Genomic DNA, 18,453 nt, shown 5'->3' on the forward strand with positions numbered 1-18,453 from the left:
TGGTTTTGGTGCTGCGGAGCCACTCACGGTGAGCACTAGACTGGAGTCACAGCCAGGTCACTGTCCTGCATGGCAGCCTGCATTAGAAGTGGAAACTGGCAGCAAGCAAATAAGAGATAATGAGCCTCTCTGTGAGGTCCCATCCTGATGTCTTAATGGTTGGTGATTGGTTCCAGCTGTGAAACTGGGGCCAAGCATTGCCCCACATCATGGGCATGACTGATGACTTATGTCATGGACTGCTGTCCATAAGTATGTCTGATTCTTCCTTGAATCTCTTTTAGCTGCTTTTGAACAGTTACAGCAGTTTTTTTCACAGCAGGATAATCTGAGCTTTTTGCTTTCGCATAGTCAATGTGGTGAAAGTGTAAAAATCGCTGTTCAGAGAGCAGGGCTGCCGTGCTGTGTGGTAGAGCTCCCATCCCTTGTGGTGCTCATCCCGCTGTGCAGGGTAGACTGTCTTGGGAGGAGCGTGGGGGACAGCCCAGCGACCGGCTGTGCTTTCCATGAGCTCACACCAGCGTGACCACGCCAGTGTGGGGAGCACCGCTGCTGGAACCCCCCAAAGCCGCCTGCCAGGAGACCTCAGCAGCTGCATCGGGCCAGGCATGGTGTCAGGCGCAGCCCTCCATCGCAGCGTCTCTCCCAGGCACTAGGAGCAGCAGCAGGGGAGAGTGGAGGAGCAGGCGGCTTGGGCTGTGGCCAGGCTGCCTTCGGATGCACCCAGCCCGACGCCTGCGTGTGCAGGGCACGAGCGTCTCAGGTTAGCATCCTGGGAAAGTTGGTGAGGTCTGGGGATAAATTGCCATCAGTTTATCTCATTTAGGAGGTAATCAGAGCCAGGGACGTGCGGAGCAATTGAATCTTAGTTGTTCTGAAGTATCATAAATCAAACGAGCTGTTGCTTTTTTACATGGTCGCATGTTAAAGAGAGCGCAGTGTCAGGTTGCTAGGGAGCATCAGCAAACTATGGCAAGCGTGGTATTGGGCTGCCGGGGATGTCACCAAACTGGAGAGTGCAGCTCAGGCTGTCAGGGAGCACCCACAGGCTGGCAAACGTGGTGTCAGGCTGTCAGGGGACGTCGTCGCAGCAGCCCCGGGAAGAGCTCATCACCATGGTGGGGTTGCAGCATCAGCCTGCAGGGACGATCAGGAAACTCTGCCCAGCAAAGCGCTGCGGCCAAGAGTGCCCCGTCCTGCCACAGACAAGCCCAGAGCCCCCGCTGCTGCCGCACCTCCTCTGTGCCAGGACCTCTGGCTCCTGGTTCGGGCAGCCGGGAGGGCCCCGGGGAGCCACCAGGCACATCTGATGGCAGCAGCACCTTTGCGACGCTCCCTACGCCAGCATCCCCATGGCTGCCAGAGCTCCGGGGATAATGAACTTCTCATGTGCTTAAAGAGTGATGCAGGGTGCATGGCGAGAAGCTGACAGCCCCTTAATGTGCTTCTCAGTGGCGGCCAAACGACGCGGTTTTGTCTTTGTTTTTTAGTTTTAAAACCCACGGGAAATTGATGGCCAGTAAAGAGTTGTGTTGGGGCGATGTGCGTGATTAATACCAACTGTCAGGGGCTGTCGGAGGCTGATCTCGGCGAGCTGGGAGTGCAGGGCTGAGCTGCGCTTACCAGATTGCTGGGGATTCCAGCTGCTATTGCTCAGCTCCTGCTGCCCCACGCAGCTTGTGTCACCCGTGCGCTCCCTTCCACCAAGGCTCTTAATTCAGTGCTAACAAGTCACTCCTGCTCATTACAGACCCCGCAAGCTCCCTGCTCCATCCTGGCAGGAGGAAAGCAGCCTGTGCCTGGGCATCGCCACGCCACAGCTGGTCCCCCATCTCCATCAGCTCCACACCCTCCTCGTTCTGTGGTTCCTTGGGGGACCTTGTACAGCTCCGTGTTGCCCCTCTTGTGCACACCCATAACCCCGCTGGTGCATCTTGCAGCAAGCCTCCACATGCACCATGAAGCCCACGCCGTCCATGCCGTCCCTCCTGCACCCACAGTGTGACCCCCTCCGCCCCCAGGGCATGCATGCACCCCGCATGGCCCTTCTGCTGCCTCCCAGCCCCACTGCGCTGTGTGCAGACGCTGCACCCCATATGGCATCCGCCCCCCCAATACATAGAAACAACACTACTGGTCCCTTGCGGTGACACCCTCTGCAAGTCACAGCGTGCCCTGCAGTGTCCCTCAGGAGCACCTTCTCTTCCTGACACGCAGACTCAACTGCCTTTGCTGTCCTTCCCCACACGTGCCCGCACGCACGCACATGTTTGGTACCCCACAGCGTGTCCTCTGTTGTACAGCTGAGTTTGCCCATCTCTGCCGGTGTCGCTGCTCAGAGCCCTCCCCAGCCCAGCATGCCCCCTGGGGACAGAGCAGGCAGTGGGGTGGTGGGAACGTGCCGGCTCAGCTTGGGGGTCTGGGGGCACTGGGACAGAAGGCGCTGTGGGGTCTCCATAGCAATGTTCTTGCTGCGGCTCTCCTGGCGGCTTGTTGCTGTGGAGGGGGCCTGTCCCCGTTGCACTAATACAGGTTAGGAATATTGGGTTTAATGATCTGCAAAATGAGGAGGCAGCGAGCTGACATTTACGAATGGTGCTGCATCCTTCTCTTCCCAGACGCCTGCTAATTTGTTGATATCCCAAACACCTCATAATGATGTGGTACAGTGGCAGCTTGCAAACAAGCATCCCGAGGCTGGGGGGCCTGCAGACTGCCCTGCTCCTGGACACTCTTCACAGACTTGGCAGCAAGAGAGCAGAGCTGTGGGCCAGGGACTCGCTGCACCAAAGGCAGGACCAGCCCTTGGTTCCCTGCCATGTGCCCCCACATGCTGGAATTATCCCCCCCGCCTCTTCCCTGTGTGACCACCCACTCGCGAGGGCATCCAGAGGTACCTCTGCTACACCAGCTCAAAGTGGGAGAATGGATGGGAGGAGAAGGGCAGTGCGAAGGGAGAGAATGGATGTGACTGGGAGCCGGGGGAGGGGGAAGCGGAGGTGAGAAAGGAGACTTCTGCTACAAGAGCGCGGCGTGGCTCAGTGTGAGCTCTGCTTCTTGTTTTGCTGATGTTGAGTGGGATCCCGCTCCTCCTTCCTGGACCTGCTGGGATGCAGGGGGAGGCACCCTACACCGTCCTCCATGCAGGGCAGGGGCTGCATCCCATCTGCTCAGGGAAGGAGCCAGCTGGGGAGCCGGCTGGCATGGAGGGCTCTCCCTGCCTGGTGTGCTGGTGTGGAAGTGCTCCTGCCCATCCCCTGTGTTGAGCTCCATCCTGTCCAGCCCACTGGGGTGGGAAGTTCTGCCCTGTGTCCTGTGGGCTGGCGTGGGAGAGCTCTGTCCGGTGCCCTGTGTGGGGAGGGAATTACAGCCCTGTGTCTTGAGTGCTGGGAGAAGCACAATCCTGCTGTGCTGGGTGAGGAGCATCACACCGCATGATGCAGAGCTGGTTTGTGTCCTGGTGCTTGAGGGATAGGGGACCATCCTGCCCCATATTGCTACTAGTGCTCTGAGGGTGCTGCCCCAGCCCTGTGTGGGGGGCACCTTGCGTACATGTGAGGGATGTGGCCAACCTGTCCCACTGCAGCTCCCCGGGGAGGCACACTGGCCTGGGGTTTCACGCCGCACCCCAGGGAGAAGCAGGGTGTCCATGGGAAGGAGGTGGGAAGTGCCATTCCCTTGACTCCACGTTGAGATCCTTGCAGTGGGGTCTCTGGGCTGGCCTCTTCTGCACTGATGCAGTGTGTAGTCTGAGCTCTTCATAGAGCAGGACGGATCCCTGCGCCCAGCCGTGTGCTGAAGCTATGGTGGTTTTAGCCGCCCTGATGTACCACTTCTGCTCAAAGCTGTGCTTCCTCCCACTGAGAGCAGAGAAGGGCCTTGGCACGAGCCGTAAGGCCAACACTCCCGGGATGCCACTGCTTCCCTTCCTCTCTGTGCTGCTTCTACTCTCCAACATCCCCTGCTGCTTCTGCAGGTGACAGTGACAGATTCACTGGTCTGCTGGGCATCTCAGCTCTTGGGCCCCTTTGGGCAGCAGAGCTCTGTCCCACCCTGGCGTCTTGGTGGGTCTCTTCCCTTTTAGCTTCTTCCTTTCACTTTGTGCTGGCTCCTGGCAGTGCATAGAGGATGTCTCCGTTCCCCCATTTCTTCCCAGTCCTGTGGTGCTCATCTGCTGGCCCTGAGGAGATGCTTCGTCTCAAGGCTGGCTTGCTGGCAGTGGGGGCTGCTGGCTTCCCCCCTCTCTAGCACAGCAGGCTGGTGAAGGGTAACACCACAAGGGCTGATCACCTCGCTGCGGTTGCTGCAGAAGTCTTCAAGCCCACTCAGCTTGGTGACTCAGTTGCTAGTCAGGTCTGAGTGCCACACAGCCCTGGCCCGTCCTGGCAGCTGTGCAGTGCCCTCGCTAATTTTGCTCTCATTTGGAGCACTCATTGCTGGGCGGCGTTGGAGCTGGGTCATGGGGTTAACGCCCATTAGCAGAGCCGGCTCGCACCGAACTCTGCTCAGCAACTCTTCACGGAGCTCAGTCTTTAAAACATCATCAAAAAATCATCAAGAGAGAGAGAGACAAGCGTGTTCATTTCCACTGCCCACTAATTCTAATGGAGCTGGCGTAATGGACTCCCACCAGCACGCCTGCAGGCAGCCGTAGGGCCAGGGAGATGAGCTCTGCCTTCTGGCCCTGGGATAGCCCCTCTACCCCAAGGCGGCTGGAAAGGGCTTCCCACTCCTGTAGGAGTGGCTTCCTCCAGGACCTTAGCCCTGCTAAGTCTGAGCTGGTGAGCTCTGGGGCTCTTCTGGCCACCCTGGCCACCAGAAAGGAGCCTGTCCCCTGCACATGGTGCAGGGAAGGGTGTTCTGCCAACTCTGCTTCAACAGAGGTAGTCCAAATCCTTCTGCCTGTGTCCTATACTTTGTGCTACTCTTTCATCTGGCCAGAAATGCCCCTGCCACATCAGAAACCTGTGCCTCTCCCCAGAAAAATCTGAGAAAGCCCCTTTCCCTGAAGCTATTGCTTAAGTCTGATTCAACTTGTACGGGCCCCCCCAGGAGCTCAAGAACTCATCCCAGACCGTCCAAGAAGCTGGGCCTGCACGCTGTTCAAAGCTGCTCTGAGTTCTCGATTCCCTTCCCAGCTCTGCCAAATCCTGCGTGCGAATCCAAGTGAGCAATCCCGCAGCTGCCTGCTTTCCTGCCATAGCCATGCCGTGCTGAAGCCTCCAAGGAGGTCTAACCCGGCAGTGCTGTCCTGTGTTGCTGCAGGGAGAGAGGTGGTGATTTTGCTTGCAAAAGAAGCCTTAGTGTGGAAGAAAAGCTGTCGTCCTTTGTTAGCTCTTCCCCGGCTCTGCTGAGAGCAACAGGCTCTTTGTTCAGAGTAAAGCTGGAATCCATGAGGCACAAAGGAGGAAGGGGAATGGAGGTCCTGTGGCTTGCAAAGCCGACGCTAGGGCTTTGGTCTGACTGGGACTGCTGCCAGGGCTGGGATCGGGCAGCCCCATGCTCCAGGATGCCCCTGAGCTGTGATGCTGGGAAAGTCCATGTGAGTGGGGTTGGAGCCCCAGAAACCTTGCTGTTTGCCGGTGTGGGCAGCCCAGCAGGGACCCCAGCAGGCAGAGCTGCCTGCACCTCCTCTGTGAGCATCCTGAGCAGAGGACTGGGAGATATACAGTACCCCCTGCCCCAGCACAGCACCTGAGGCAGAGACACCTCAGAGGAGAACCAGCGAGCCCTGCGTGGGAGCCTTGGGGCAGGCAGGCACTGCAGGGCTGGCGTTTGCTGCCTCGTCTCTGCTGGGAAGCACACTGGCTCAGGAACGCTTGGGCTGGGATTCCTGCCTGCGTGTTTGGTGGGGAGGTACTGAGCAAGCGAGAGAAAGGAACAAGGAGGATGGAGTCATGTGAGCCCATGGCAGAAATCCCGTGTCCCAGGGACTGTGCCGACCTGCTTGCTGCTGTTTCAGTGGCAGCAGAAGCGGCTCAGCAGCAGGGAGCACTTCAAGTGGATCCAGTACTTGCCAGGTCCAAGTGGGCTTTGCAACACACTGACAGCTGCCACAGGTGGCTCAGACCAAGGGTGGGAGAGATTTAAGGAGAATAGGGCCCATTCTGATACATTGGGGTGCCCCAGGAGTGGCTTTGTTGGTCGCTGCTCCAATGGTGTGGCCTGATCCGAGATCTGGGAACTGCAAATGCTCCCTCAAGCACCTGGGCAGTCACTGCCCCCCAGGAAAAAAAGCCACTCTTTCCTTCCTGTCTCTTAATGCTTTGCCTTGGGCAGCAATTGGTTCTGCAGCTCTTAGGGCCTGATCCCTGCTCTATTGCAGCCTCCTGCAGAGGGAGAAGGAACTGTCTCAGAACAGCTGGAGCACTCGAGTCCCTGGACTGCAGATCCCAGTCACAGGTTGGGATGGTGGAAGAGGTGGCAGCAGCTGCTTGCTCACGGGTGGGCTGGAGCTGAGCAGGGGCAGGGCAGGTCCAGCTGAGTGCTGTGGTCGTAGGTTCCTGCGTCGCCTGACTGCTGGCTGCCATCAGTGGTTGGGTGCTCCCTGCCCATGTCCAGGGTCTGGCAGTGCTCACAAAGCGAATGGTGCTAGCTAGCCGAGGGGACAGTGGCTATTAGCCTGGCTGTTGTCTGGTTATTTCTTCTCCCAGTATTCAGAAGCTACCAGCTGTATATTTTCCAAGAATCTTGTTTCTGAGCTGGGATTTGGTGTCCTTGGAGCCTCCACAGCAAATATCCTTAGGGTAGGAGGCATGTTGCCTGCAGGGAGCTCCCCAGAGCAGGGACTGTGGGGTCTCTGCTGTGGCTGAGAGCTGGAGGAAAGGGCGAAGTGCTGGGCAGCCTTGATGTCCTGCTTAGGCAAGTGCATCGCAAAAAGGAGGAGAGTCCAGCAGCGTGACTGGCTGCCAGCACCTTGCAGTCTTGTCCTCCTCCTGATGCCCCAGAGTTTCTCCTTCCCAGCAGGAGAAAGGCAGTTGCAGACATCTTTCCTCAGAGGAAGAGTCCCCAGCTGATTCTATGGTGAAAGGAGTGAAACAGCCTCCCCTTCCCATCCGGGAAAGGCAAGCCAGTTGGCACTTCACCTGGAGAGCCTTTCTCCCCGGAGTTATTTGATCCTCCCAAGGGTCTGCTGGTGTGGAGACCAAGCCTTGCATTCCTGCACCAGTCCATTTCATCAGCGCTAATTATCTCCAAGCCCCCATGGCTGCTGCTGGGATCTGTGCAGGACACACCATGGAGTGGTCTCAGCCATGGCAAAGGGCAGGCTTCTTTCCAACTAGATGTCACTCATGCTTTTAGCCCCCATGAAATACAAGATCCTGAGCCCGCTGCATGAGTAGCATGACACTCTCCACCGTGGCACAGTAGCAGAAGCAGCATTTTACCCTCAGGTTGTTCTGGGGTAAGCAGCTGTGCATGATGGAAAGAGATAAGAGTTGGGTGCTGTGCCCGGTACTTGTTAATGCAGGTGGTGGTGCCTGCGAAGGAAACGAGAGCCTGGAGAGAGCACTTACAAGAGAGGAAGGGCTGCGCTCTCCCGCCAGCCCCATCGAAGCTGTCTTTCCTCAAGGAGACTTCCCATGGCTGCACCCATTTTCTGAGAGTGTTCGTTGACACGGTCTTGCTCAGCCAGTGCCAGGCAGCCCAGCAGCAGCTGAGGTTGACCATGCCCTTGGTGGGACCCGGCTGGTGGTCTCTGCGCCCATTCATTAGCTCTGCTGGGGTGCTGCAGGCTGCAGCAAGTTCCTCAGTCATTGCCCTCTTGCTGCTTCCTTCTACAGTAAGAGACTCTTCTGGCCGCAGCTTGCAGGGGAAGTTGGGCAGAAGAGAGGACCCCCTCCACTTGCCTCCCCGTGTCTGCCCCAGCGGGCACAGACCCTGCCAGGCTGGAGGCCAGCACAGCTCTGCCTTGCTGTGGACCAGGCTGGTCCCCTTGGCCTCCTTGCTGTCTCTGGAGCTGTGCAGTTGACTCCCTGCTTTTAATAGAGAGCTGGGAAGGCACATTATGGAGATGAGGGTGTTATTTGCATAACGCTAATTAGGTAATTACAAATCATTTTGCTATGAGCTGAAGCGTGTGCTGTGACATAACGTTTATTAGTCATTCCATTCAGGCCCCGCTTAGTTAAGTCATTTACTGCACTAACTACTGAAGTTGGCAATAAAAGGTAAATGCTGGTGGTGCTCGGGTGCAAAGATGAGACATGTAGGGCACCCCATGTAAAGCTGAGGTCCATGCGCCCACTCGGTGCAGCCCATGGCAAGGGCTGGCAGGGCAGAGCCCAGCACTGGCAGCCCAGACTGGGGGGGCGTTACAGCAATCAGAGCAGTAGCCAGCAGGGGAGACCACATTTTAAGCCTTGGTTTTCAGCAGGCTCTTGGTTGTTTTGGGGCTGTTTCCTTAGGCCCAGGGGGCCTGAGGTGCTTTCACACATTTTCACTGACCCCCATCTCTCTGCTCCTGGCTCTGCCACCCAGCGCAGAGGTGCCCGTGCTTTGACACCCTCCCTGGAAACGCACCAGGCAGCCTGCATTTGTAGGGATGCTAACACTTCCGTTTGTACCCAGCCTGTAAGTGCCTGGTGGTCTGAGCAACCCTTGGGGCTCACAAAAATTATCTTCCCTGAAGATGGAAAGTCAGGAATTTGTCCCCACGTGTTTCACGGCCAGGGAAGTGCTTTAATACTGAGGCTGTATCTTCTGGAGTTGCTTGCAGGGCGCAGATGCCGGTGCTGCACAGAGGAGAGGCTGAGGAGCAGGTTGCCTGGCCGTGCCCTCCCGGGCACTTTGCCCTGCATGTGTCCCCGCTGCCCACTGCCGTCCACACGCCTCATGGAAGCAGCTCTGCTCGGCCGACTTCCAGGGACCCCTGTGGCCACCAGCTTCCCCAGTTTGGGAGCCAGAGGCCATCTGCCCAGCAGGGCACTGAGAGGTGCCAGAGCTGAGAATGGCATCGCTCTTGCCTCTCCATGGCTCCTGCCTGGGTCTCTCTGACTTAATGCCTCTTTATGGGAAAACAGCAGCTGTGCCCTGTTGTGTGGGTCCGTGGAGCACCCAGGCACCGAGGGCTTCCCAAGCGGGATCCCTGCCCTGCTGCGCTCCTCAGCTGGCGATGATGCCCCTTCTCAATGCACAGGTCTGTGAAGAGCTGCCTTTGAGCCCACTGCATGGACCCTCTTTGCATCTCCTGATTCAGTATGCAGGGCCCTGTCCCACTAAAGCCACTCATCAGCAGGCACCAAGCACTCCATGGGCTCTTGAGGGTGATGGGGCTGTTTGGGGGGGGGCAGCAGCTCTGCGGAGGAGCTGATTTCACTGCTCAAGAGGTCAGCAGCTTTTTCCAAGGGTGGGACATCGAGGGCGTGGAGAGCAGGGCACAGACAGCTTCCAGGAGTCCAATGCTACACCCTCCTGGGTCTCCTGGCCCGGGATGATGGGGGAACAAGGCTGCGGGTGTTCGCGTGCGGCAGGAAAAGCAAGCCCACGCTACTAGAGCTGGCACGCAGGGAGCTGTGCAAGCAGCAGGAGTGATGGCCTGGCGCAGAGCTCTGGTTCCTCCCTGCAGGCACTCTCCGCCTTCACTTCCCGGTCCCAGTCTCCCAGGGGCCGCTGCTGCCGGCGATCCTGCCCGTGCACGGGCACAGCGGTGGCCCAGAGGGATCTGTCTGTCTGCTCACGCCCTGCGAGGCTGGCAGACCCCCTCCTTCCCTGACCCATGTCATGGCACACCTTTCTTTTCCAGAACCAGATGAGCCATTTGAGTTCATTATCGTGTCCCTGACGGGCCAGACGTGGCTCTTTGAGGCCTCAACGTCAGAGGAGCGAGAGCTTTGGGTCCAGGCCATTGAAAGCCAGATCCTGGCCAGCCTGCAGGGCTGTGAGAGCAGCAAAAATAAGGTAAGAGGCCTTGGCCGAGTTCTGCTTCGTTCCCTCCTCTCTGCCACCTGCTTTGCTGCGTCCATCCCTGTCCAGGCTTCCCTGTCTGTCCAGACTGGATCCCGACCTGATCTCTCTGCTCCCAGTCAGGTTTGAATCCCATCTCTGGGACTGTGCTCCACCTCAGGTGTCCTGTCACCTCTCTGAGCTCCCTGTCGTCTCCCCAGCCTGGCTCTGGCCCCACGGAGCTCTCTGCATCCCGCCAGGGCTGGATCCTGCGCTGTCCGCTCCCTCCTTGGACAGCTCTGCCTTTTCGTTCCCCCTTCCAGCCCACCATCCCCTGCTCCTCCGACACACAGTGGGCTAGGAATCGATGTTCCCTCCAGACCCCGTCCTCTGAGCCCCCGTGCTGGACACCACTCCTGCAGCAGAGCCTGCGGGGTGCCTGCTGGAGCAAGGTGCTGGCAGCTCCCCGACGGGCTCTTGGGCTGGTGATGAGAGGACACATGGCAGGGCAGTTGGCCTTGAGTAAATGGGGTTCCCGTGCATTTTGTTTCAGGCTCGGCTGGGCAGCCAGAGCGATGCGCAGGCCATGCAGGCCGTCCGCACCGCACGTGGGAACAGCTTCTGTGTGGACTGCGACGCACCAAGTAAGAAACAGTGGGGAGAAACTGGGAGGTGGGGCTGCTCACCCAGGGAGGGGAGAGGGACTCCATCCCAGCCACCTCCTCTCTTACCCCAAAGAGACATACACCGTGGGGCTGTCTTGTCCTCTCCTGCAGTGGGCCCATTCTTCAGGCATGGGCTACTGAGCCACCTGCCACGCTGGTCTGTGACCCCTTACTCACCAGCCTGGGGGCCTTGCCTCTCTGTGCTGCTGGGGCACTGGGCTCGGAAGGGATCCGCTGGGCAGGTGGCTGCAAATATGTGTCTCCTGGATCATAGGAGACAGGCTGGTGAGTGCATGCTGCTATTTAACTCTTCCCCCACTGATGTTGCTGCCCTCAGATCCGGACTGGGCAAGTCTGAACCTGGGCTCCCTCATGTGCATTGAGTGCTCTGGGATCCATCGCAACCTGGGCACCCACCTGTCCCGCGTGCGCTCCTTGGACCTGGACGACTGGCCTAGTGAGCTTCTCATGGTCATGACAGCCATCGGCAATGCCCTGGCCAACGCTGTCTGGGAAGGAGCGGTGGAAGGCTACCCCAAGCCCACCCCTGACAGCAGCCGGTAAGGGAGATTGGGAACTGCAGAGATGCTGCTCAGACAACCACACTGGGAGGCTTGAGGGCACCACAAGAGGTTGGGCGCAGCCATCCAGTCAAACAGAGAGGTGGGCAGGAATCCTCGAGGTACTCCAGTGTTCGGGGTCCTGCCTGCTCTCTGGGCCGTGGAGGCCCTCTCCCACTGTCCTGGTGGGCTAGCAGGGCTTCATGGCCAGCCATGGCCATGCGGTGACTGCCGGAGCTGTGGCTGGCTGCAAAGCGGAAGGGGTTAACAGAGATGGCTTGGCAGCGTTGTGCTGGTCTCAAGGGTGCGTCCCTTTCAGGCCCTTGTCTGTCCCTATCGGAGCGACTCTCCTGTCACTCATCCCAACAAGAGCCCATTCTGCAGCTTATCAACGGATAAGAGCGGGTCAGGGGGCGGCAGGAGTGAGCATGCTCCGCGCAGGGCATTGATGGCCGCCCGCCAGATGCAGATGGATAGAATGGCAGCAGATAGCAGCGGCACGGCACACATCGATCTGCCCGGCCCCGCAGCCCCAGGCGGGACGGACGCTGCCGCAGCCTTTGTTTGCACCAGGCGAGACGGCAGCAGTGATAACGTGCCTCCCGTGGCACTGGGCTGTCATGTGCAGCAGCTAACCTTTTCTTGCCGCTGGCCATGGCCCACACACAAGCGCGGGACAGAGTCGGTCCCCACGCAGTGGGCACACAGGAGAGTATGTAGGGGCACTAGCATAGAGGTGTGGGTGTTCCTTTGCACAGTGACAGGTGTGGGGTCTGGGTGTGGGATGCTGCTGCTGTACATGCATGGACATAAGTGCACAGTGTACGTAGGGAGCTATAAGGAGGTGCAGTGGGACAAGTGTGTCTCAGGCATCTGTCCGGAGCAGTGTGACAGAGCCCCAGTGACAGCCATGCGCGGGGGCGTGCACAGCAGGGGAGGTGCCTGCAGCGGGGCTATGCGAGGCATGCCTGTGTGTGACAAATGCTCACTGCTAACACGGGGTGCACTCGGGGTGACAGTGCTGGTATGCATGCCCCTTTGCACATGGAGCCCAGGCAGGTTGACCCACCTGTGACAGTGTCCCATCTGGCAGGGAGGAGAAGGAGCGCTGGATCCGGGCCAAGTATGAGCAGAAGCTCTTCCTGGCTCCGCTGCCCCAGTCGGACATCCCGCTGGGCCAGCAGCTGCTGCGGGCTGTGGTAGAGGATGACCTGCGCCTTGTGGTGACGCTCCTGGCCCATGGCACCAAGGAAGAAGTGAATGAGACCTATGGTGATGGAGATGGGCGCACGGCACTGCATCTCTCCTGCGCCATGGCCAACGTAGTCTTCACACAGCTGCTCATCTGGGTAAGACAGGACCTCGCAGCCTCCACCACAGCGTTTCTGGCCCTATCCCGGTGCTTCCCCACTGCAGCACCTCTCGGGACACCCCTCGTCCATCCTCCTCCCATGGGTTCCCCCACATGCCCACTGGCACTGCCCTGCCCACCCTGCCATCTCCCTCTCCCTGCCCACCCCAGTGCCATAGAGCCCCTCTGCCTCTGCCGGTGCTCTTGCTGTGCCGCCACGCCCATGCCCATGGGTTATGTGGCATCTGGGTGCCGCTGACTGGCTGCTTTCTCTCCTGCACAGTACGGGGTGGATGTGAAGAGCCGGGACGCTCGGGGCCTGACCCCGCTGGCCTACGCCCGGCGAGCCGGCAGCCAGGAGTGCATCGACATCCTGCTGCAGCACGGATGCCCCAGTGACAGTGCCGTCACCACGCTGACCCCCAGCCTGTCCCGCCGCAACACCAACGCCAACAACAATGCCTGCACCGTGGTGCCAGCTGAGCTCGGCTCCAGCCCCAGTGCTGTCTAGCTCCTCATGGGCCCTCCGCTCACCCCACGGCCGCCTTCCAGCTCTGCCAGGGGACCAGGGCCACAGGAGCGGGTCCGAGACCAGCGCAGCCGGGCTGCCCGCCGCGATCGCTCCCCCATCGGGACCCCCGTTGCGGCCAGGAGGAGGCTGGGGAGCCAGCAGCCTGCTCCTCTGCACCAGTTCCTGTGGACTCTGCCCATGCCGCTGGGGCGGGGGGCTGTGCAGACCCGGCACTGTCAGCTTGCAGAGGGGCTCCAGCACACCCCGTTCTCATGACCGGTACAGGGGGAGGAGAGGCAGTTTCTCTGTGCCCCCCATCACACACACATGTAGATAATACAGGGGCTGGAGGCAGTTCAGGTGTGTGGCCCTCCCCTGCACAGCTGGTACTGGGGAAGGTGATTGCTGCACCCGCTCTCCCAAAGAGTAGGACAGTTTGGGCACCTCCCTCCTGCCTTCCCTCCCGTGTCAGCCTTGCTGTGCACCCCTGGTGCAGTGGGGAGGTGGGGGGCAGCAGGAGGTGCATGTTTCTCCACTGCACCCCTGTGCTCCTCTCTGCTTCTCGCTGGTGCAGGAAGGGATGCGCTCACTGGTACCACTCCCCACGTGCTGAAGCAAAGGGAGCATCTCTCCCACGCAGCCCCTTGATGAAGGCCTCTCCAGCCTCCCTGGTGACCTAGAGGGGGAAGAGGATGGTCACCCTGGGATCCCCAGCTGTGTCTGTCTGTCTGTAGAGTCACTGTCCTTCCAGGTTCAAGCCCCAAAGCCATACACAGTGTCTCCATCAGAGCATCCCCGTTGGCTCCCGCTGATGCCCAGGCGGGGCTGGTCTCTGGCTGAGCAAGAGGAGAGAGGAGATGAGCATCTCCCATTGGTTTTGGGCCAAGCCTGCAGCTGAGCGCTGGCACCCCAAGGCTTTGGACGCTGCTGTGGAATGTCTCTGTCACTTGTGTATAAAATGTACATTGGAAATATTTATATGGACACTCTGTATATACTGTTTCTTTGCCATGAGTTGCCCTGTGTGTGTTATCTGCAGCCAAGGAGATAAAGGCCAATAAAGCAACCCACCTCCTGCCAGGCTGTTTTCTGTCTGCTGCCTTTTGGGCCTCCAGTGCAGCCTCCGGTCTGCTGCTTGCCTGCTCCGTGAGGTCTGGTGCATTTCCATCCCAGACTGACAAATGTTCAGCTTGTTCTCCTCCAGCTCGGGAGTTGGTAACAGCAGTCCTGTGCTGAACTGGGCCCCTTGGTGGACATGGCAGAGTGCTGGGATGGGAAGGGGAGATGTGTCAACCCCAGGCTCTGTGGGACAATGCAGGGACATGGCCCCGGAGGGTTGCATGGCTCTGGCAAGATCAGCAATGGGCACAGCAGAGGTGTGTGCTGGGCAGGGGACATGCCAGGTCAGAAGTGCTGGGGGAGATACACAGCTGGTGCCTGTGCACAATACAGTGACTTTGAAGCTGTGGGGGGAGGCAGAGATGGGCAGGGAATGGTGGGGCTGTCTCGGCAAGCAAGGAGCCTGGGTGGTTTGCTATGGCAAGAAGATGACTGCAGAAGCCTGGAGGTCATCTAGTCCCAAAGCGCAGACAGCCCCCCAAGCAGTGAAGGAAGCCGTGGGTCTCAGGCTTATCATCCCTGACCCCACATGCTTCTCCCAGCTTTTGGCAGAGCAAGGCCCCAGCGCTGCCGCTTCTCCTCTGGCTGCACCCAAAGCCATACCACAAGCGACAGTTCGGGGCTCCAGTGCCTGGGACTGGGCACAGGTCTGGTTCCCCAAGCCTGCATGGCAGTGCTGTAAGGAAAGGCGGCATTAAAACACCCCGGGCACCCCACCTGCCACAGGTCACCCTCAGCAGTCCCCTCCAGACCCCTGTTGCCTCCTCCCTGTGCCCTTCCCATGGCAGAGGGCTGCCTCACTGGTGGTGGCCCCTCCACCAGCCCCTTAACTATCTGTGTGTGCCGGCTGCGTGTGGCAGTGCCGTGGTCCCCATCCCGGTCCCGGTCCCAGCCGTCCCCGCCTGTGCCTGCCCCTCGTTCCCAGTGCCTGCTCTCCCTCGCAGCGCACATCGGTGCCCCTGCACTGGCCCCGGCCCCAGCCCCAGCCCGGTGCTGGGTTTGGTTAATTTCCTGGCGACTGCATTAGTGGGAATGGAAGCCGAGGGACGGCAGCTCCTCTGGGGCCCATTAATCATCCCCCTCAGACAAGCTGCCTTGATTACAAGTGGCAAGAAATTCATTAGGGCTGCGGCTCTGACAACTTTTATCTGCGCGGCTGGATCTGACTCATTAGGCAGCCAAATTAAAGCCATGATGGGCCCTGATGAAATTCACTGCTTGTTTATCTTGTGCGATCTGATACATCTGCCCATACATCATCTCCCGCACGGGATCCCGCCCGGCCCAGCCCCGGCGCCTCCCTCCCCATCCCAGCCCTGCCCTGACCCGCCGGGGTGCCCCTGGCCAGCGGCACAGCCTGCACCCCGCGCCAGAGCCAGCCCCGGGCCGGGGGCTCCAGGCAAACCCCTCGCCCACCCTGCACTCTGCCTTCGGGGTCGGGGCTGGGAGCTGTGGCCGTGCCAATAGGAGCCGCGGGAGGACAGCCCTGGGGCCACACGGCCCTGGGCAGCCCCTCCTGGGCCACTTGGTGCCCGTGGGGGTCTGCAGCCCCCCTCGGGGCACCCACAGCCCTGGCCAGGTCCTGCCGGTGGTGGCACCACTGCCAGTGCACAGCCCTTTGGAGACAGACCCGGTGCCCGGCTGTGCCCGCATCTTGCAAATGGGTGCTGAGGGGGGCTGCTGCCCCTCTGCTTGCACCCAGGGGAAGAGAGTGCCAGCAGCTTCCCCGCGGGCTCTGACATGGTCCCAAAGAGCCAAGACAAAAGCCCTTTTCTCCAGCTCATGAGCGGGCAGGCAAGGCCATCGTGGGCTGCTGGCACAACAACAGTGGCCCTGGTTTCCTTAAGGGAGGATGCACTGCCAGCCACCCCATACCAGTGTGCTGCCCCAGTGCAAGGGCCTGTGCTGGGCACGGGCAGCCTCTGGGCTGTGGAACACCATTCCCATCCCCAGCAGGAAGGGGTCTGCGCTGAACAGCAGTGTCCCTGTCAAGAAAAATAGCATGTCCTCATCTGGCAGTGGGGCCAGGCCTCAGCAGCAGCACTCCAGCCCTGCCCTGCCTTGCCCCAGCCCAGCATTATCCCACTGTTGGAGCACAGCTCAGCACCAAGGTGGCCCGCATGGCTTCACACGGTCCTGGACCAGGACAGGCTGAGGCAGAAGCTGCTGTGTCCATGTTTAGGGGCAGGAGTTGCTGTGTCCATGTTCAGGCTGCTGTCAGGGAGGGCACAGGCGGACCTTCCACTCTGCTCTGCACGCCACAAGAATGTGCCAAGGCAGCAGCACGGGGGGGGGGGCTGTCCCTGCATGATGCAGCCCCTAGCAGCAGCGGTGACCACACCAGCTCCTTGGCAGCACCATAAGGACCCTGCCACAGCCAGCCAGCACCACTCAGCTGAAGCAGTGGCTGCAGCAGGGTGTGGGTGCTGCAGGGCAGGAGTAAGGGATGCAGACTCATGCCATAAGCACATCCAGGGTGTGCAACCCCCAGGCTGGAAACTGGCCATGCCACAGGTCTACAACACTTCCCAGAGAGCCTGGGCACAGCAGACCAGGCCAGGACAAGCCCCACAGGGCACAACTTGCAAAGCCCCAAGGGCCCTCTCGCAGCCCTAGCTGAGCTGGCACAGCCTCCTGGCAGGGGGGGACATAGGTGGGCAGCAGCCATGGCATGGGGCAGTACTACCCAGCACTGAGGCAGCTGGGACCACACACTGGGTCCATGCAGAGGTGCTTTTAAAAGAGATGGCCAGAGCAGAGATCATGCCATCAGTCTGCACTTTTCCATTCCCAATCAGCCCTGCCTCTTTGAAAGAGTGGGCAGAGGTGTGACACAATGTCCCAGCTCCCTTGGCCTGTGCTTACCAAGATACAGCACCAATATGCTCCCACTACAGCACCTGCACCCTATGCCCATTCATGTCTCGGTATCATCTGGCCTGCCTGTAGCTGCAGAAGTCCACAGCACAGGTCCTCACAAAGCCCTCTGCAGGAGACGTCAGCCTGGCACCTGAGGACACTGGCACAAGCTGGTAGGCTGTGAAAGGGCCAGCATAGGCAGGTGAGTGGGAGCCCCTGTTTGGGAAAGGTTTCAGCAGTCCTGGCTAGCAAGGGATCATCAAGGACTGCAGTCTTGTGAAGTGCTTCATAGCTTGCCCAGCACCTGAGTGAGCAGCAGCACAGCAGAGTGTGGGTACAGTCTCTCTCTCCTCCTAAACCCCAATTCCAGCATGCCCTTGATAACTTCTTTCAGGTCTTGGCTCATTTTCCTTTGACACTGAAGATAAATACACCCACCGGGAGTTTGCATGCCACTGTTGAGGTCATCATGACCAGGCTAGCTGCTGAATCCCCTCTGCAGCTGCACCCTAAACTCTGTGTGCTGCTGTGGAGCTGGCTGTAAAGGAATTGGAGGTGGTTGGGGGGTCCTCATGACCCTTCCCAGGTGCCAGGCCAGTGGGAAGGGATATTATTTGTCTCCTGCCCATGTGCAGTTAGAAACAATTTATCCCCACCAGGATATAGGTTCATTGCATTGCAGGATTCCTGCAGTGATGACTTCTGGTCATCACGTGGTACTTCTGACCAAGGCCAGGAGTACAGTGAGCTGCTCCCTAAAGGCAACCCCCAGCAGCACAGATTCCCCCACAGCACAGCATTCCTCTGCCCTGCCTCAAGTCTGCTTGTACTGGAACCAGAGGGCCCATCGCAGCCACTGCTGCACACTAGCTTTGGGAAAAAAAGCCCGGCATGACCTCCTGGGGAACTCCTCTGTGAGCCCCTAGTATCCATGTGAGCAGCTAAGCATCCGAGCAAGTCCTGGAGAGGTTGAATAAACAACAGTGGCACCAGCACCATGTTGCGCCCATCAAATCTTCATACAAGCCCATTGTTAGAGAATGCTATGAACTAGCTTTGTTGCACTGAAAACCTTTTCCTGAGAGGGGACCACTGAGTGAATAAACACCCCATGGGATGCAATCACTACTCCTTTCCTAGTTCTTTAAGAACCATTGTCCAGGTAAATGCGTGGGTCTGGGTAGAGAGAATTCCCTTGTAAATGATGAAACTGTCTTCAAGAGGGCAAAATAAGTTTTGTTTGTACATATGTGTGTATATATATGTATAAACATATGTATAAATAAATGCATGTCCATGTATATACATATGTCTGTATCTACCTTTTACTCTGTGTATGCATGTGCAAGCATACACATGCACATACCCCATACAGATTTGGATATCCACGAAAGAGTTCCTCCCCCCGCCAGTTCCTACTCCAGGACACAAGACAACAGGCAGAAGGTGGTACATGGGAAATTCCATATAGCTGTAAGGAAAAAAAAAATACTAGGAAGGTGG

General features: G+C 58.9%; 1 protein-coding gene across 1 annotated transcript in view; it reads left to right on the forward strand.

The window, feature by feature from the left end:
• Positions 1 to 12,972, forward strand: part of AGAP3 (ArfGAP with GTPase domain, ankyrin repeat and PH domain 3) — a 148,465-nt gene extending 135,493 nt beyond the window's left edge. The window contains exons 14-18 of the mRNA XM_010563653.1: positions 9,746 to 9,900; positions 10,439 to 10,529; positions 10,888 to 11,110; positions 12,204 to 12,459; positions 12,745 to 12,972. Of these exons, the coding sequence (XP_010561955.1) occupies positions 9,746 to 9,900; positions 10,439 to 10,529; positions 10,888 to 11,110; positions 12,204 to 12,459; positions 12,745 to 12,972 (953 nt within the window). The remainder of the gene's footprint in view (positions 1 to 9,745; positions 9,901 to 10,438; positions 10,530 to 10,887; positions 11,111 to 12,203; positions 12,460 to 12,744) is intronic.
• Positions 12,973 to 18,453: the final 5,481 nt, after the last annotated feature.

This window comes from Haliaeetus leucocephalus, unplaced genomic scaffold (genome assembly GCF_000737465.1).
Source record: "Haliaeetus leucocephalus isolate CR32 unplaced genomic scaffold, Haliaeetus_leucocephalus-4.0 Scaffold0, whole genome shotgun sequence".
NCBI lineage: Eukaryota > Metazoa > Chordata > Aves > Accipitriformes > Accipitridae > Haliaeetus > Haliaeetus leucocephalus.